The following is a 21,035-nucleotide window of genomic DNA, read 5'->3' on the forward strand; positions in this document are numbered from 1 at the left end:
CAAGGCAAGGAAGGTTTGCTTTGCTGAAGAAAGCAAACAACAGCACCAAATCAGAGACTATTTATCCCCATAAGCAGCTCCTCCTCTTCCTCTTCCTCCTCACTTCCATTCCATCTGGCCTGGTGCCAGTCCATTCTATACTCTGTTCTCAGACTCCTGTGATGTAATGAAAAAGGCACAGGTCTTGGAACCAAAGGAGCTGGGCTTAAATCCCAGGCCTGCAATTTACTAGTTTTGTGGCCTTTGGCAAGAGCCATCATAAAATTATAGAATTTCAAAGTTGGGAGGGACCTCACTGGCTACCTGGTCCAACATGGACCTGAAAAAGGATTCCCTCTACTGTGAAAGAGAAAAATGGCCATTCAATCTTTGCTTGAAGACAAGTCTTTGCTTGGGTTTCTATCTGTACAATGTGGTTGGACATTGTTGCACCAGATCAGGGATTCCTCACCTGGGACACAGGAATCCAAAGGGTCCATGAATAGATTTTAGAGGCATCTGTGAAATTTGGGCAGGAAAAAATTATACCTTTATTTTCACTAAACTCTAAATGTCAATGTAGGCAACAAATATTATTCTGAAAAGGGGTCCATAGGCTTCACCAGGTCACCAAAGAGGTCCAAGACGCAAAAAAAGTTTAAGAACCACTGGATAAAATAATCTCTAGCATCTCTTCCAGTAGCTCTACATCTTATAAATTAATCAAAAGTCACTGACTTAAAATAGGGCATAAACCTCAATAGGCAGTGTGGTACAGTGGGAAGAGAGCTGACCTTGAAATCTAGAAGGTATGTGTTTAAGTCTTACTTCTGATACCTATTGGTTGTGTGACCTTGAGCAAGTCACTTAACCTCTAGGCAGCTCTCAATGATTGCAGGTTATAGAGCTGGTGCTGATTTGCATTGGTTATATCAACAGGTCTTGTCCTTAACCCTATTCCAACATGCACAAAGAATAAAACCAGGCCAGGCTCTCCTTGCAGGACCCAGACATGAGCCGGTCACTGTTTCTAAGTTCAAGCATGACAAGGATCTGAACCGGGAGCCAGATCCTTTTACGGTGTTCCGTGATATTGGTGAGTCCCAAGAACCTTAGAAATTCCTGGCTTGACAGCTCTCCAGTGTGCACAAGACTCATTCTAAAGTGAGGCCAGTTTCTGGGAGAGAGCCACTCAGGAGCATTGAGTGTCTATTTTCAGTGATTCAAATGGCCTTGATTAGAATTCCTTGAGTTTTCAAATATTAAAATGTGATTCATGGTTTGAGTCATTTTAATGATAGCAGGCAGGAAAAGTAAATTACTGTGCCCAGGAAAAAGGAGCTGCAGGAACGAATGTCAGAGCCAGATAAGGGGGTGGGAGCCTTAGGCTATCGTACAAAGACTCTGGGAAACTTCTATTTAAACTTCAAGTCAGCATTTTGAGAGAGATCAGTATACTGCCAACTGGTCAGAACCAAGAATTCACTGGGGACCATTTAAGAATGTATAAGAATCAGCAAAAACAGGGCAACTTTGGGGAGGAGATGGGGTCCAGAAATTTCATGTTAGCTGGAATTTACATAGGCAGAAGGCCTGGATCTGTGATATCACTGGTTTAGGGTAGGGATGTGTGTATGTGAATCTCAACTCTACCAATGTAGTTTGGCACCTTCTCTGAAACATAGAACCTCAAAGCACCGAGACGTTATGTGATATGCCAGGGGACATAGAGCCAATATGTGTCAGGGACAATATGTGTCATCGAGCTCACTCACATCTCTCAGGTTTTGAGGTGAACTCTCTAAGCATGCTCTGCTGCCTCTCGGACTTCGCATGTACTTAACTGCATACAGCTAGGACTCCATTAGTGGGAATAATGAATCCCCTGAGGTGGTTATCTGTATTCAAATTTACACCATTGGAAGTTATAATTATGTAAAATATGGTAATTACTTCTAGCCCAATGGAAATATACTGTGTGAATTTCATTAATGCCACCACAATATTTGCACCTATCAGGGAGTTGGCTGTATATTGTAGCCTGGCTGAGTAGAGTCAGCTCCTTGTGGACAGGGACCATGGATCACCAGTGGCTAGGATAACATGTGGGATAACAGGTGGATAAAGTAGGAGAAAGGAAAGGCAACGAGCACTTAAATCCTACCAACTATGTGCCAGGCATTGTTCTAAGTGCTTTACTGATACTATCTCATTGAATCACTAATAAGGATCTGTTCTTTCTTCAGCATAGGAAACTATGCGTAGGAATTCTCTTCACCAAAGTAGACTAGAAACTGTCAGTCAGTCAATCAATCAACAAATTCAGTGAGTACTATGTACCAGGCACTGTTTAAGGTGCTGGGGGTGTGACAGCAAAAACGAAAGAAGTCCCTACCCTCAGAGAGCTTACATTTTATGGTGGAAGACAAGTATACATGTTGGGGGAATGAAATATGAAGAACAAAAGCATTTTGTAAGCCTCAAAGTGCTCTATACATGTGAGCTACTGTTAGCTATTCCTGGGAAGAAATAGCTATGTGGCCTTAGGCAGGAGTATGTGTCATAATTAGGTCCCTGAATGTTTTTTTTTTTTTAAGTTTCACCTGCTGTGAAAGGAGGAAGGCTGGAAGGAGATGATTCACGAGTGGATTCCTAGTTGGTTTCTCAATGCCCGGGCTGCTCAGATCCCAAGGAGTTTACGACCTCTCCTTCCACATTGGGAGGTCCACCCAAATGCATTATCTAAGGTTCTAACTCTTCCTAAAAGACCATGAGAAATCCTGGGGCAAATCAGAATGCTGTTTATTTCCATTTGCATCCTAAGTGGCTTTCTGTTAATGTCACCCATGGCATTGATGCTGCAACCATTGATGCTGCTTTCAATTTTCATTTGCTGCAGAAAGCTGCTTATGGGGTGAAAAAAAAACAGGTGGCATTTTTTTTTTTCAATTTCCCACTTAATTGTTTTTTCAATTCTTGCTTTGCCTTTTTCAGCGCTAATGAGGTTAGTTATGCTCTAGCCTTGGAAAGAATGTTGTCCTGTTTCAAAAAGAATACGATCCACCCCCACTGTTTGAGAGCACAGTGAATCTTGGGAATGGCTCAAGTGATTTTTTGTAATAATCTTAATGGAGAAAGGATGGTGGGAGAATGGGAAAGCATACTGGAGGGATGATAGGGCCAAATATCCCTACAAAGACACAGGCTGCCACCCAACAAAACAGTGTTCTGATGAGCCTAAGATTCGAGCAGCATCATGGATTCTCAGAGCTAGCCAAGGGTTCTGAGTTCTACTTTAGTTGTTACTTGGTGATGAAATCCATCTACATTAAGCAGTACATCTGGTTATCAGGTTTTTCACTAATGATCTCTTTTTTTTTTTTTTGGTGAGGCAATTGGGGTTAAGTGACTTGCCTAGGGTCACACAGCTAGTAAGTGTTAAGTGTCTGAGGCTGGATTTGAACTCAGGTCCTCCTGACTCCAGGCCCCGTGCTCTATCCACTGTGCCACCTAGCTGCCCACTGATGATCTCTTTTAAAGGGAATCTTTCTCTTCCCTAAGGTAGGATGCACTGGGGCCGATGCAAGTAGACTTGAAAAATATGTATTTTTAAATTTTACAGCTATCTTTTGTTTCTACATCCCCTTCATTTCTGAATACCTCTTGTCTCCTTCCCTTATGCAGTAAATCATATAACAATAAAAAAGAAAGAAAAAAAGAAGCACTTCAGAGAAATTAATCAATATCCATCTCAGTGTTAGACACTGAATCAGACAGTATATTCCATGTTCCACGACCATAGCCCCCTAACTCCACAAATAAGGGGCAGAGAAGACATTTTCTTGTATGTGGTTTTTTGCCACTTTAACTGCTATTTATCGAGCAAAATGTTAAAGCAATGCTCATTGTGTTCACACAGTGAGTTTATCCCTTGAGGTTAAAAAAAGGCCAATTCTAGAAAACTTAAATGATAAGTGTTTTTGACTGACTCCATAAATCTAGGTGAGGGTCAATATGGCCCTCTATTTGCTAGATTTTTCAAATATAGTTTTGGATTAGAATAACAATCTCAGGGGGCGGCTAGGTGGCGCAGTGGATAAAGCACCGGCCCTGAAGTCAGGAGTACCTGAGTTCAAATCCGGCCTCAGACACTTAACACTTACTAGCTGTGTGACCTTGGGCAAGTCACTTAACCCCAATTGCTTCACTAAAAAAAAAAAAAAAAAAAGAATAACAATCTCAGAAACAGAGCATTTAGCCCTGGAAGAGTCATTAGCAACCACCTAGGAAAGTAGAATGAGTTGCCTCTGTACACAGTAGGTCTCCAACCAATGGAAGTCATCAAATGAAGTTTGGATAACCATTAAGGATCGCAGATTTAGATCTGGAGGGGACCTTAGAAGACATTGAACCGAAACACCCTCTCAATTTTGCAAATGAGGAAAGTGAGTCAGGGGCTTTCTTTCTTTCCTTCCTTCTTTCTTTTTTTTTTTGTGGGGCAATGAGGGTTAAGTGACTTGTCCAGGGTCACACAGCTAGTAAGTGTCAAATGTCTGAAGCCAAATTTGAACTCAGGTCCTCCTGAATCCAGGGCCGGTGCTCTATCCACTGTGCCACCTAGCTGGGGGGCTATCTTTCTTTATACTTGCATTTTTATCCTAATTTTTAATATAGTACCTGGCACATAGTGGGTGCTTAATAAATGTTGGTTGACTTGACTTGATTTTGAACTTCTATGATCTGTGAACAGAAGAGGACCCTAATGTCCAGGGGGGAGGTAAGGGGAGGAAGTACCTTGGCCAAGGTCAAACAGACAGTAAATACCCAAAGATACAAACAAGGCTTCAATTCAAACAAGAAAAGAGTGATGGAGAATTGATTTTCTGGTGCTGGCCTGCTTGTGGCTGTATTGCTGATGAGTGTCAGCCAAGTTGATGGGAAAAGGAACTTTTATGACCACTCATATCTTCCTGAAACCAAAGACTGGCACATGTTGCTGCAAGAATCTTTAAAAGGGGAGAATGCTTGAGATAAGAAAGCTGGAGTTATGTTCACAGGAAAGGATGCTTATCTACCATTGCTTAACAAAAAGGCAAAATAATTCTTTCTTGGCTAAAGGTGTTGCAACATTCTTTAGGGAGGGGAACATGCGTTTATCTAGTACCTACTATGTGCCAAGCACTTTATATCATTTTATCTTTACAACAACCCTCCAAAATATGTGCTGTTGTCATTCCCATTTTACATTTGAGGACACTGAGGCAAACAGAGGCTAATAAGTGACTTGCCCAGGGTCACCCAGCTAGTAAGCCTCAGAGGCCAACTTCCTGACTCCAAGCCCAGCACTCTATCAACTCTATCTATAATGTTGATGTGCATTCCAACTCAACCATAGCAGAGGAACCATAGAGGAAAAATGATGAGGAAGTCAGGAAGTACAAGACAAGAAAATAAATATGCAAAAAGTGAAATTTTCAATAATTAATATTCCTAGAGCACAGGCCTATGTCACTCCGTTGCTCAAGAATTTTCAGTGGCTCCCTAGTTCCCCCCAGGATAAAATAAAAACTTCTTCATTTGGCATTGAAAACTCATCATGCCAATTTCACATTGCTCCACGTCAGATACTCTAAGGCCACACTGGCCTATCTGCTGTCCCCTTTATATGCCATTCTAACTCCTACCCATGTGTTATTGCATGGCCTATGGTTTATGTCTGGAATTTTCTCCCTCCATATCTGCTTTTTCACCTCCCTAATTCTCTTTGAGGCTCGGGTCAGGTGTCATCTCCTATAAGGGCTATTTTCTGTTCTCAAAATGGTCAAGGATTTCCTTCCCTGAAATGACTTTGTATTTGTATTTGAATATTTTATATTCTATACGTAATTTATATTTATTTATGTTTTACCCCTCCTGTGAATGGAAACTTCATAAGTTCCAGAGTTGCTTAATTCTTAATCTTTGTATTCCTAGTGCCTAGAATAATGACCTCACCTCTCCCAGTTACTGTTGAGGGGAACACCATCCTTCTACTCTTTCCCAATTTCTCTCTCATTCAGTCAACAAGTACTTATTAAGTGCTTACCATGTGCAAGGCACTGTGCTAAGCACTGAGAATACAAATACAGGCAAAAGAAAAACAGTCCCTGTGAACTGATCCAACCATTCTGGAGAGTAATTTGGAACTATGCCCAAAGAGCTATGGGGATGTGCATACCCTTTGACCCAGTAATACCACTACTAGGTCTATATCCCAAAGAAATTATAAAAAAGGGAAAAGGATCCACATGCACAAAAATACTTATAGCAGCTCTCTTTGTGGTGGCAAAGAATTGCAAATCAAGGGAATGCCCATCAATTGGGGAATGGCTGAACAAGTTGTGGTATATGAATGTCATGGAATACTACTGTGCTGTGAGAAATGATGAGCAGGCAGATTTCAGAAAAACCTGGAAAGACTTAAGTGGACTGATGCGGAGTGAAGTGAGCAGAACCAGGAGAACACTGTACACAGTAACAGCAACATTGTGTGATGATCAACTGTGATAGACTTAGCTCTTCTCAGCAATACAATGATCCAGACAATTCCAAAGAACTCATGATGGAAAACGTTCTCCACATCCAGATAAAAGAACTGTGGAATCCGAATGCAGATCGAACTATACTATTTCTACTTTTTTTGGGTTTTTTCTTTTGTTCTGATTCTTCTTTCACAACATGACTAATGTAGAAATATGTTTAATGTGATTGTACATATATAACCTATATCAGATTTCTTTTGTCTTGGGGAAGAGGGAGGGAAAGGAGATAGGGATAAAAATCTGGAACTAAAAATCTCATGAAAATAAATGTTGAAAACTGTCTTTACATGTGACTGGAAAATAATAAAATACTTTTATCATTAAAAGAAAGAAACACAGTAGTGATTAATATGTGCTAATGGACTTGACTTGGCTCATTGTAGACAATAAATACCTGCTGAATGAAATCGAATAAAAGGCTTTCATTCCCCCATCTCAAGTTTCATGTTTATTTTTTCTGTGATTAGAACTATTATAGTCAACAATACTCCATGTGCTTAGCCAGTAGAAAAACCAAAAGTCTTTGGAAAACACAACAGTGGTTTTTCAGCATCAGGACCCAAACCACAAATAACAGGCTTGCCTCCTTCTAGGATACTGACTGTGCTGCTGTGTTCCTGGTATAGAAAATGCATCCATTCCCTCCAAACTCAGCTTTTCAGGAAGCATTATTCCCATGAGTTGAAGGATAATAGAATTGGGCAATAGGACCTTGGGGAAGAAAGGTTGAGCAAGAAAAAAAAGGGTACAAAGGAAAAATGGAACAGTCAGATATGATTCCAATAATTATTCAAGAGAATGAAGAATGAGAGAAAACTTATAAAACTTTGATCAAAAAGAGAGTGAGATGAAGCTTTTACTTTGTAGAGAAGAGGAGAAAGAACATGATGGTAAAGTCGGTCATCATTCCTCCCTGCACTTTTTTTTCCCTCCAGGCCAAACATCCCCAGTTAGTTGTACCAATTCCCATATAATAAGGCTGTTTGTGAGACAGAACCAGGAAGCTGGCAAAAGCAGGGAGATCCATGAGAAGTATCTCAGTAGCTGGTTTTTTTTTGGGGGGGGGCTGGGCAATGAGGGTTAAGTGACTTGCCCAAGGTCACACAGCTAGTAAGTGTCAAGTGTCTAAGGCTGGATTTGAACTCAGGTCCTCCTGACTCCAGGACCAGTGCTCCATCCACTGCGTCATCTAGCTGCCCCCTTAGTAGCTGTTTGAATACAGCTATAAGGGTTAACATTCTAGCTATACTATCTAAAATCTAATGAGTTGTCACCAATAAATTATAAGCTTTAGCAAGAATATTTAAGTGTTTAAGTATTTATTAAAGAGCATTAGGATCAGAGAGGAAGGTAAAAATCTAACTATTTCTAAGAGACCCCATCATCCGACCTGCGTGGCGAGGTCAGGAACCCAAAGAGGAAGAGACCCTCTGCCAGCATCCATTTCCTACTTTGTGTCCTCCCAGAAATGGGAGGCTCCTCAAGTTGATTGGCTGGTAGCTTTGATAGGCAGTACCCACGAGCAAATGTCACTTCCTGACACCAAGGAACTGACCACATGGCTTGCCCTCAGATGCCTTCTCCTCATGGCAGAGCTTTCCTACAGTAGCTCTCCAGCAGGTACTGTCATTCCAATCGTTACACAGCAAAGAATATAGAGCAATGGTTATTAACATTGTCTATGTCATGGACACCTTTCAATAGTCTGGGAAAGCTTGTGGACCCCTTCTTGGGATAATAGTTTTAAATGCATAACATAAAATATACAGAATATCAAATTAGTTACATTGAAATATAGTTAAACTATTTAAAAATAAAAATATTAAGTTTAAATATTAAAAATATACTTTTAAAAAGTTCATGAACTTGGGGGCAGCTAGGTGGTGCAGTGGATAAGGCACCGACCCTAGATTCAGGAGGATTTGAGTTCAAATCCAGCCTCAGACACTTGACACTTACTAGCTATGTGACCCTGGGCAAGTCACTTGACCCCAATTGCCTCACCCCCCCCCAAAAAAAAAACCAGTTCATGGACTGCCTGAAATCTATCCACACATATCTCTGGGCCCCATGTTGAGAATCTTTAACATAGAGAGCAGGATGGCTTTGGAGAATTTTGGAAGCAATTCTACTTCATAAGAGATAGGAAGAATTCCATGGGTAATTTAGCCTGGCAAACAACTGGAAAGTGAGGATATTGAAGTTCACGGGCACATGGGTACACTAATACTCCAGAGGAAATGATCCAGCCAGGAGGAGTTGGTGCATTGATTTGAAAGCATACATTAATGCAACCTGTCTGGCAGAAACAAGCAGCAGGCATGAAATGATATTGCTTTTTAAAAATCTGCATAGAGAGAGTGAGATCCAAGGAACGGATATTATGTGTTGACAGTTTAAGATGAGCAGATGCTTGAAAACAACAGGTGCATGGTGACAGTCAATGTACTGTGGCATTTAACAGCAGACCTGGGACAAAAGGGAGACATTCACAGCAGGAATCAAGGGCTGAGATGGATACACGTGTGATTATGAAACAAAGGAATAATGGAAATCACCATGAGCCTGGGGTAGGGGAAAGGAGAAGGTAAATGAGACCTGGGAGCTCTGAATGATTTGCCCCCTCTCTGTTTCTAGCTTCAGATTTCCTTGTGGCCCATCTGATTGTTTGTTATTGGCTAGTCTTTCTAAGAAGTTTCAATTGTAAAGGGGATTGAATAATTCATTAAGAAAGACTAAATAGTGCATGGAGGACCTCTGTGAAAGTCAGCTGTTTTAAGTTTTGTATTATGAAGGATTTTAAAGGCAAACAAATAGTGGGGGCCTAGCAGCAGCTAGGGGGCCCAGTGGATAGAGCCCTGGCCCTGAAGTTGGGAGGATCTGAGTTCCAGTCTTACAATCTCACTTAAGACACTTACTAGCTGTGTGAGTCTGGGCAAGTCACCAAGTCACTTAACCTCAATTGCCTTAAACATCTGGAGGCATCTCCAGTCAGAGAGAGAGAGAGGCGGGGGAGGGAGGGGAGGGGATCTTGCCACTGGACCCTGGTGACTCTGGAGGAGAAAGTGAGGATGGTGAACTTGCACAGCCCCTCCCCCAATTCCTGATCTGGTCCAATTTGTGACATCTGCCGTGGTTCTCTTTGGGAACGAAGGACAAACAACAAATAGGGGCGTCATGATAAAATAGTGCCTGACAATATTATTTTCAGGTTTTCCTCTTCAGTTGCTCTTCAGTTGCAGTGATTATACCTTTTTTTTTTCCATTGATGCCCTTTCACTGTTCTTTGCTCATTTCTGTATGTGTGTGTATATAAACACACATCCATATACATATTTACTTATCTGTGGCCATGTTGTTTCTCCTCAGTAGAATGTAAGCTCCTTAAGAGTAAAGACTTCATCTTTGTCTTTGCATCCCTAGCAATGGGCACTGTCTGGCACATAGTAGGTTCTTTTTTTTCTTTTTTCTTTGGCAGGGCAATGAGGGTAAAGTGACTTGCCCAGGGTAACACAGCTAGTAAGTGTCAAGTGTCTGAGGCCAGATTTGAACTCAGATCCTCCTGAATCCAGGGCTGATGCTTTATCCACTGTGTCACCTAGCTGCCCCCACATAGTAGGTTCTTAATAAGTGCTTGCTGCATGAGTAAATACATCTTTAAAGCTTCCATTCATGGTTAAGTAGGACAGGGAAAGAGGCCAGTTTGCAAGCTACAAAGCTTGTCCAAACTTTTACAAAATGCCACTCAGAGAAGTATCCTATAATCTACACACCTGTCATGGAAGGCAGTGAGTCCCCATACTGTTGTCGATTTGTTTCAGTCATGGCTGACTCTGTTACCCTATTTGAGGTTTTCTTGGCAAAGATAATGGAGTGATTTGCCATTTCCTTCTCCAGACCATTTTTCAGATAAGGAAACTGAGGCAAACAGGGTCACACAGCTAGTAAGTATCTGAATTCATATTTGAACTCAGGTCCTCCTGATTCCAGTCCTGGTGCTTTATCCACTGTACCACTTAGCTTCCCAAGAAGAGGCTGGTCTAGATGACCTCTGAGATGCTTTTAGCTGTAAGTCTATGATCCTATGCTTGACCATTACTCGAACATTCCCAGAGTTTGTGAACCTGACTTTTTTTTTTTTTTTTTAGTGAGGCAATTGGGGTTAAGTGACTTGCCCAGGGTCACACAGCTAGTAAGTGTGAGTGTCTGAGGCCGGTTTTGAACTCAGGTACTCCTGACTCCAGGGCCGGTGCTCTATCCACTGTGCCAACTAGCTGCCCTGTGAACCTGACATTTTAAATCTCATTTTTTGGCATTTCCAATCCCTTGGAAGTTTTTTCTCCTATTAAAGTAAAATCTGTGTCCCTCTAACTTTCACAATTAGGATATGAATCTGAATTCTATCCTTTGGAACTAAATAGAATGGCTAATTACCCTTTCCCATGACGGTCTTATAAATATTTAAAAGCAGCAATTAATGTCTGTCTGTGTCTTCTTCAATTCTAGCTACATATTACCAGTTCTTTCAGCTAATTTTCATGATATGTTTTCATGGTCACTGATCATCCTAGTCACCCTTCTCTTGACACAGTCCAGATTTGCAAATACAGCAGCCAAAACTGGACACAATATCCCCGATGTGATCTGACTAACACAGAGAACAGATTCAGGACCACCTGGACTTGTTCTGGACTCTGAATTTACTGAAAAAGTGAATCACAGTAATATTCTTTATGGGGAGTGATGTGTTTATCTCCCAAGCTCATAGGAAAAAATGATATTAAAAATGCAGCAAAGCTTTAAACACAAACAAAAACTATACAATAGATGAAGAACTGCAGGACTGAGACAATAGGATGTTCTTTTCTTTGGTCCAGTTCTGTGATTTCATGGTGTGCGAGTAAATTTCTTGTATAGAAACACCCTCCATTGAGGCAAATCAGCAAGTCCTTTCTAACTAAGAGGGTGACATGGATTCTGCAAGATGAAATAACTTGCTTATGGTCAAAGAGTGAGTATGAGTAAGAGATAGAGTTCATCTAGGCCTTGGCTGCCTTTCTCAAAGAGACAGGAAGTTAAAAGTCTTCAAATGGGTGAATACAGTCAAATTGACGAAACACAAGGAGTTGGCATCCTATGACAAGAACTGGTTCTACACATGGGCTATCTGCACAGCCTATCACTTCTACCTCCAAGGCGGTGCAGGTGTGGGATTCATGACCAAGATCTACAGTGGGCACCAGCACAATGGGGTTATGCCCAGTCACTTCAGCTGAGGCTCCAACAGTATGACCTGAAGGGTCCTACAAGCCCTGGAGGGCCTCAAAATGGTGGAGAATGACCAGGATGGGAGCCAGAAGCTGACACCTCCGAAACATAGAGAGACCTTGACAGAACTGCCAGACAGGTGGCAGCTGCCAACAGGAAACATTAGGACAAACCATACAAGATTCATTAATAAATTGCCTTGTTGGGAAGAAAGAAAGAAGGAAGGAAAGAAGGAAATAAAGAAAAAGGAAGGAAGGAGGGAATGAAAAGGGGAGAGAAGAAAGGAAAAAAGGAAGGAAGGAAGGAAGGAAAGGAAGAAAAAAGAAGACAAAAAATAAAGAAAGAAAGGAAGGATTAAGGAAGGAAGGAAAGAAGAAAGAAAGAATGAATCTAGGGTATAGCTATGCACCTTAGCACTATGCTAGGCTCTAGAGGAGGTTCAAAATTCAGATAGGACACAGTCTCTGCAATTATTGAGCATAACTATAGGGTCAAGGGATCATTGATGGCTTAAAGGTCATTTGGACTAACTCTACCCCCACCCCATTTTACAGCTGAGGAAACCGAGGCTCAGAAAAAATAAGCAACTTGACCATGGACCTGGAGCTAGTAAGTCTCAAAGCCAAGATTTATATTTAAGTCTTTATGTCTCCAAGTCTATACCCATTAGGTGTGTCATGGCATACCTAAGGCCTATCCAAGCACAAAGCAAGAAAACAGCTACTTCAATCAGCCAATCTGGCTGACTTACCGGCAGGGCAAGATCCGCACAACATCATTAGGTTTGTAGCCTTCGATACAAACTGCACAGTTATCAAAGTCGGGCTCAGTTTCCTACAACCAAGAGAGAATAGATCAACCCGCTTCCTCGCTTTATTTAACCTTCTTTTGTAGAACCCTAAATTATATATTAAGCCAAGCTACTGTGGGCATCCAACTTCTTTCTACAATGGATCTACAAAAGGAGGAGCCAACCTTTTGGTGGGCAAATCAGCCTGGGCTGGTTTTCTGAATCAGCAATTTACCATCTATTTGCTCCTTCTGTCCTCTAAACTTTACCCCCCCTGAGCCCTTAAGTTCTGCTCATTTCCATTGTTTTTATAATGAAACCACCATGCCTACTATAAAATCATCTTTGTTACATGCTGGTCTTTTGGATGCTTGGAGGGCAATTCATTTTCCCCAGCTTCTTTTTCTTCCCACCCTGTAAGGCGGAGCTAGGAAGTGACTTCAGCATAGGTGTATCCTGGAAAGGACATCTGGGGAGGTTACCTTGTCACCCTTCTTGATGGTCCTGACCTGAAGCTTGCTGATGGCTTTCTTTGCAGCATCTCCCAGACGACGCTGAAAAAGGTAAAAGCTGCTTGTTAGTCATTAAGGCACAGACTTTCAGGTTGTTTTTTTTTTTACAATGTTTTTAAATAAACCAGGGCCAGCTGCCCATGAAATCACAGAGGGAATGAAAAAGGCAAAAAAAAAAAAAAAAGGAAAGATGAGAAAATGGTTCCTATAAAGAGGGGCTGCATCGAGATAAATATTGAAAGTAACGTCCGTTGAACACTCAACACAGATGTGAGTCCTTTTAGGTGATGTGGGCTAAAACAGAATATGAGATAGGAAGGCACTGGCCCCCAGTGATTCCAAATCCAGAAGACACCTACACAAGCAAGATGAAGTGGGAAACTTAACAATTATTGAGCTAATCTGGGCTGAGAAGTGAGCTAATTTGGATAATAAGGCCACTGGGGCAGCTAGATGGCACAGTGGATAGAGCACTGGCCCTGGAGTCAGGAGTACCTGAGTTCAAATCCGGCCTCAGACACTTGACACTTACTAGCTGTGTGACCCTGGGCAAGTCACTTAACCCCAATTGCCTCACTAAAAAAAAAAAAAAAGATAATAAGGCCACCCCAATCATCCACTTTTCTTTAATAGCAGGCTTGATTGTCCATGTAGTTGTCTTAATTCTTCATTTTAATTGTCTTAGGTAGACACAATCTAAGTGCGAATCCGGTGTCTGCTATCTCACTTCATGGGTATTCCATTTTATTTTGGATGGGGAAAGTGATGATCATAGTGTCATAGAACTGGACAAGACCTTAACACTTTTCTAGTAAAGCTCTCAATTTTAGAGAAAGAGAATGAGACTTGGATGGGTCGAATGAGTTATTTAGGGTCAAACAGTGCCAGGGCAATGAATCCAGGCCCCAGATTCCTACTACTTCAATGAACTGCTCTTATAAGCAACATAACGTGTTGACTATGTCCTTTCTTTACAGTGGTCCTGGGTGGCTTTCATGTTACTGTCTCATTCTTGTTCTTCTCCTACCTCTCTGGCCACTCCATCTTTATCTCCATCTCTGTCACTAGCTCTTCATTCTCTTCTTACTCTCCCCACACCACAGAGATATTGCTTAAGGTTCTAGATTTTGCTTTTCTCTCTATATATATCATCTCTTCCACAGGAGTCCTCATTCACCCCAACCCTCTACAAATGACTCCAAAATCTATGCTAGCCCTGACTTCTTTACTGAACTACAGTCCTATATTTCCAACTGTGGAACAGCAGAGTCAGAAAGACCTAGTCAGAATCTCATCTTTGTTGCTTAGTATTAGTAGCTTTGTTACCATGGGCAGGTGACAATCCCAGAGCCCAGGTTTTCTCATTCCTAACATGAGGATATGTCATAATAGTTACAGTACCTACCTAATAGGATTGTTGTGAGATTCAAATAAAACAATGCAATACTTTGTAAATTTCCGAACTACATTGTCATCATCAGTTGTTATTGTTATTATTATACCTCCATACATATAAATGAGAAGAGGAAATTGGTTGTCAAGAATGTCAACCTTGCAACCACTAATACCAACTACTACTAACAGGGAGGTAAATCTCAGAGACCTGGGAATAACAATTCTCTAGAACACGACCGGCAGTCATCCTTTAGGGAAGAAATCCCTTTTGATTAGGGGGATAGTAATAATGAGATAACATATGGAAAATACTTTACAAACTTAAAAAATGATAGCTATTTAGTGTGTATGTATGTATATATGCATGTATATAGTTTTATGAATTGTTGGGGTTAAAAAAATAATTACATAGTGAGCAATCTTCTGGTATTAAACCTCTCTAGACTGGGATAAGCTGGTTCTCAGGTGACACTGAGATATTATTTGAAGACTTTCTAGCTGTGTAGATCCTGTCAGAGTTGGAGCTCTACTGGAATATACTTTAGTTCCAGGCCACTGAGAGCCATCAGAGAAGAACTTAAGTGGATACATACTTAGGAGCTGCTCAGAAGCTAAGTGACTTACCCAGGGTCACACAGCTATTACGTGTTTGAGGCAGTATTTGAACCCAGAAGGAGGCACTCGAGTGCAATGGAATTGGAGGATCTGAGCTCAGATCCCATTTTCAATGCTTATAGTCTATGTGGCAAATCAATTCACCTCCCAGGGTCCCTATTTCTCCATCTTTAAAACAAAGGGATTAAACTTGATGGTCTCTCTGACTTCTTCCAGCTTTGGGTCTATCTGTCTATAGTCTTCCTGACCTCAAGAAAAGGTCATGTACTCAAGAATTCGAACCTACTACTCCACACTGCATCTACAATTTGACATATCTGAAGAAAAATACTCTGGTTCTTGGGGGAGGTTCCATTTCATTTTTCTATTTTTCCCCTAAACAGCTTTTCTAAGACACTCAAGGCGTCATGAATTTCACCAATAAGTAAGAATGGCACTTGCATTCAGGAAACAACCCGAAAGCAGGCTGGAATGAAGGTATTAAGCATTATGGTGAGCAGCAGGGTTAATGCTGAGGGATTTAAGAAGACAAATCCCATTAAGGACACCGGGATGCCTTCAGCAGGCACAGGTTAATGCCCTCCTATGTAGTGAGCTTACTCAATGCCAACAGAGAGATTGAGTCACAACAAAGGCAGAGTCACTGAGTGTGAATTTCTCCAACTAGCAAAAGGAGCTAGCAATCCTCAGGGAATGGAAAAGCTGTTATTTATGCCCTTTGGAAAAGGTCTAATGAGCTTTCAGGCTTGGAAATAGAGATACTTCTGAAAACATAAAAAATTCTCTAAGGGGTAGCAAAATGGAAAGCATTGGGTCATGCCACTTAGCTCTGGAAGGGATCTTAGCAATCATCTCATTGACAGCTATAGTGGAGGGGGTTGGGGTATGAAGACCTTAATTCAAATCCCATATCTGGGTTTATGATCCCAAATAAATCACTTAACTTCTCTGTCCCCAGGAAATTTTTTAAGATTGTAAAAGCTACAAAGCACAGGTCCATCTACATTGGAAGAGGGAGCTTCCAATGCCAATGAAATTCTAGAGCTGGTTCAAAGAAATAAAAAAAATCCACACATTTTGTACACATGAAAACCGAAGCCAGAGAAGGGAGCAGACTTGGCCAAGATTTCAAAGGTGAGAGGTCACAGAGCCAGGATTTTTCTGATACCAAATCCAGGGTTTTCCACTATACCAAAAGGTCTCCTCCTATAATGGGGGGAAAAGTATCTGACAAAATCATGAAGACTTCTCTCCATTCTATAAAGATTTTTGTTATTGGGGGTGAGGGGAGAGGGGCAGCACACAGAGAGAAGTCAAAGAACTCCTAGGCACTAGAGATGCTTTTTACTTGTCCATCCCCAAAGAATTGCAGGAAATGTATTTCCTGTAACCAAAGCTTTATTTTGGATCCAGTTATCTTTATCTAATCCTATGGACATATACATATGCACACACGCATGTATGTGTACATGCACATACATACACAAACACAATAGCAAATGAAAGCTGAAATACTGGCTGTAGCTCAAGTCTGAGGAAGGGAAAAATCATCTCTGCAGCTAGGGGCAGTGCAGATGTTTCAGCATCTGTCAGATGAATCTAGAAAGATTGCCCCTCTGCTATTTGACAATACAAATCAATAATGTTTCCCACATGTCTGTAGGAGTGCTGGGTCATTACAATGCCTTTCAGAGTGAGAAAATAAAAAGACATGCCTTGAGACAAATATTAACATTCCAGCCTCATTTGTTTTGTTCCTCCAAATTTCAACAGGGTGTATAAGTTTCCGTTTCTTTATAAAGGACCTAAAAAAAAAGTATACACAGCAACAGTGAAAGCTGGAAGAAAAATCATTGCTACACTTTCGACCGCAGCCAAAGCAGAGCTGCCGGGACTTCACATCCCCAGGAAAAAATGATTCAATGGGGGACACATAATGAGAAGAAATTTGAATGCCTTTTACTGAAATGGTTTAAGTTAATGATTTATGTGGATAATTTTGCAGTCTGCCTCCCTTGTCTCAAAGTTTGAATTGCAGTGTGTGTGTGTGTGTGTGTGTGTGTGTGTGTGTATAAAAAACATTTGCTGCACCCTTTCCAGATTTTCTAAATAAAGTGCGGCTTATGCCCAGCTGGGGAAGAAGAATCCATGAAATAGAGCCAGATGTCTAAGCAAATCCACCAGATTGGACAGATACTTTGCTGTGTACCTCTCAGGAGTACCACTCAGATATACACAGAAAGTGATACTAAAGGGAGATTTTAGGAGTCACCTTGAGGACTGTAGAAGAAAGGGGGTGGGGCGTGTGCCACATTTTCCCTGCCAAATTCAGGGAGAGAGTTCGTATTTTCTCAATCCTATGAAGGTTAGCAGGGCAAATCTACCCCCCTCTCCCTGTGATAAGAAACGGGCTTTTGGAAAAGAAGTTATGGCAGCTTTGTGGGACAGCCAAAATTTTAATAAATGCCACAAAGCAAGCTAACCAAAAGCAGACCCAAATTCCACCCAAGATATTGAAGTGACACAACTACCTGGCATTCAAGAACCTGAAGCAAAATCTAGTGCAACATTTCCCTTCCTTGTATCTCAAATACTTCTACCACTATTTGCTACTATTGCTATTACTATCATCTTTTCCAGGATATTCTTTCTTTTTTAGGGCTTCATGAAATTGCTATTTCCTGGCTCTCCTCCTACATGTCAGACCACTCCTCCTTAGTCCTTATTCCCCTTTGCTATATCATTATCCATGTCATGCATTCAACTGTAGGTCTACTCCAAAGTTCTGTCTTTGGTCCTTGTTTCTCTCTCTCTCTCTCTCTCTCTCTCTCTCTCTCTCTCTCTCTCTCTCTCTCTCTCTCTCTCTCTCTCTCTCTCTCTCTCTCTCCCTCTCCCTCTCCCTCTCCCTCTCTCTCTGACCTCACCCACTTCTATAGCTTCAGGTTCAATTCACTTATACATGCATGCAGTTCCCTGTATGTTGCTGTTGAGTTCAGTCATGTCCAACCCTCAGTAACTCTATTTGGGCTTCTCTAGGCAAAGATAGTGGAGTGGTTTGCCATTTCCTTCTCCAGCTCATTTTATAGATGAGGAAACTGAGGCAAACAGGATGAAGTGATGTGTCTAGGGTCATACAGATAGTAAGTGTCAGAGGCCAGATTTGAACTCAGGAAGATGAGTCTTTCTGAGCCAGTGCTCTATCCATCTACCTGCCTGTTCCCTATATAGTCAACCCTAATTGCTCTCTGAGCTCGAATCCCTATCACCAGCTTCCTAATTGACATTTCTAACTAGATGGCCCATAGGCATCTCAAACTCAACATGTCCAAAACAGAATTCACTGCCTTTCCTCTCAAACCCATCCTTCTTCCATATTTACTTGTTTCTGTCAAAGGTACCATCATCTTTCCAGTCACCCAGGTTCTCAAATGAGTAACTTGCAACCCTACTCTCCCCCTCACAGTGTATATCTAATAGTTGCTAAGTCTGGGTAATTCTAACTTCCCAACATCTCTTGCATCTGCTTTCTTCATTCTACTCACATGGAGATTTCTTGGTTCAAGTCCTCAGCACCTCTCACTTGGAATACTACAAAAATCTCCTAATTGCTGTCACTGCCTCAGCCCTCTCCCCTTTCCAATCCATCCTGTGCACAGCTGCTAAAGTGATGTCCCTAATGTACCAGCCTCACCACATCACTTCCTTACTTAATAAAAAACATAAATAAATAAATAAATAAATAAATAAATTAATAACAGTGGCCCCTTATTGTCTCTAGGATGAAACAGAAACTCCTTTCTTTGGCCCCATCCTACCTTTCCAATCTCATTACATATCCCTCCCTTTTGTTAACTGGCATTCTTGTTATCACTTACATACCACATCCCACAACCTGTCTACATGCATTTGCAGAACCTGGGCCCCATATCTGGAATGTGCTCTGCCCTTCCATCCCTAACTTCCTTCAAAGCTCACTTCATATATGAGTCTGTCCCATTCACCTTAGTGCCTCTCTGCAAACTAACATGGAATTATTTTGTAAATATATCATATATGTTTTTGTTTGTACCTGCTGTCTCCCTCCATTTGAATGCAAACTCCTTGCAAGTAGGGATTATTTCATCCTATCCACTTGTATCCTCAGTGCCTAGCATAGTGCCCTGCACATAGTAGGTGCTTAATAAACACATTGATTGGTTAGAATGTAGGATCCTTGAGGGTGGTCATGTTTACATTTTTATGTTTGTATCCTTAGCACCTAACATAGTAGCTGGAACATAGTAGGTGCTTTGCTAAATGCTTTGTTCATCACTTGATTCTTATTGCTACCATTTTTGCTTCTAAGTGCTACTACCTCCATCACTACTAATAACACAAATGCAATTGTGCTTAGTATTGCTGATTGTAATACTACTACTAGGCTATATATTGTCTGCTATACCAAAAGGAGCTGAATAGACACAGGAGCTGCCTTTGGAGAGTTCATATTCAAAGTTGGACATCATTGCTGTCAACGTTCCCCTTAGACTCACAAAGGTGGCAGCAGAGGACATGGAAAGGGCAATGGATTTGGGATCAAATACTCTTGCTACTTATTATCTTTCTAACCTTGAGCAAGTCACTTAAACTTTCTGGACTTCAGTTTCTTCATCTGTAAAGTGAGGGGTTTGCATTACTTACTTCCAGCTCTACATCTATGATTCTATAGGAAGTACAGTTGCACTACTCAAGCTATTTTTCTTTGAAGAAAATTATCTGATCAATATAGTAGATGTATTCACTTAGGCTGTCATCACCACTAATGAAGAATGCTGCCCCATCAGCAAATTATATATTTGTTTACCGAATTTTCAGATGACACAAAATTAGGAAGACTAGTTGATACATTGGAAGACAGAATCAGGATTAAACAAGATTCCTGGCAGGTTGGAACACTGATATAGAATGGAACAAAATGACACTTAACAGGGATAAATGTGAAGTACTTAATACTTTCATTCAAAAAATCAAATTCACAAATCCAAGATGGCGCAGACATGGTTAGATAGCAGCAGTCGACCTGAAAAGATCTGGGGGTTTTAGTGGACTGCTAATTGAATGAGTGAATAGTGGGGTAGGGCAGCTGCAAAAGTCATAGGCTTCATTAAGAGAACATGACTAAAAAAAAAAAGAGAACATGACTTCCAAGAATGAGGAAATGAGGAGTGGTAATGCCATTGGACCCTGCCATGGTGAGACCACAACTGCGATAACTTCTGGACATCACATTTCAAAAAGGACATTGACAAACTGAAGAGAGTGTAGAGGAGGTCAACTTGGGGTCATGCCCTACATGGACAGGTGGAAGCAACTGGGGATGATTAGTCTGGGGAAGAGAAGACTTAGGTGGCAAATGGAAGATGAATCAGATTTGTTATATTTGTCCCTCAAGGGCAACAGGTGTAAGTGGCAAAGATGTAAACTTAGCCTTGAGGTATGAAAAAAGCTCCCTAACAAGGAGCCCTTTCTAAAAGTGGAATCTGCTTCCTCCCTGCCAAAAGCTGGAAGGCCACTTGTTGGGTCTGCCATTTTCCCTGGCTTGGAATGTCTTCTGGGAATGAATCATCTTTGCCTCCTAAAATCTCTGGTTGACTCAGGTCAAATGCCACCCACTATAGGAGGCCTTTCTGGGTCCTCCCCAGTACTACTGTCTTCCCCTCTAAGACTGCTTTGTATTTTTTGCTTGTGTATATCTTATATATACTTATATAAGTTCATGTCTTCTCCATTAAAATGTAAACTCCATAATGGCAACCACTCTCACTTTTTTTCTTTGCTTAACAGTAGTTGTTTGTTGATTGCCTTCTAGTGGGGATTCTTTTTCAAGACTAGGTTGGACTAGATGGCTTCTAAGAT

At 41.2% G+C, this 21,035-nt stretch overlaps 1 protein-coding gene across 3 annotated transcripts in view; it reads right to left on the minus strand.

The window, feature by feature from the left end:
- RNF150 (ring finger protein 150) overlaps window positions 1–21,035 on the minus strand; it is a 384,461-nt gene that overhangs the window by 87,932 nt on the left and 275,494 nt on the right. For all 3 annotated transcript variants that reach the window (XM_043970455.1, XM_043970454.1, XM_043970456.1), the window contains 2 exons: window positions 13,101–13,172; window positions 12,580–12,662 (listed from right to left, as the gene is read on the minus strand). In XM_043970455.1, coding sequence (XP_043826390.1) covers window positions 12,580–12,662; window positions 13,101–13,172 — 155 coding nt within the window. The remainder of the gene's footprint in view (window positions 1–12,579; window positions 12,663–13,100; window positions 13,173–21,035) is intronic.

This window comes from Dromiciops gliroides, chromosome 6 (genome assembly GCF_019393635.1).
Source record: "Dromiciops gliroides isolate mDroGli1 chromosome 6, mDroGli1.pri, whole genome shotgun sequence".
Taxonomy (NCBI): Eukaryota; Metazoa; Chordata; class Mammalia; order Microbiotheria; family Microbiotheriidae; genus Dromiciops; species Dromiciops gliroides.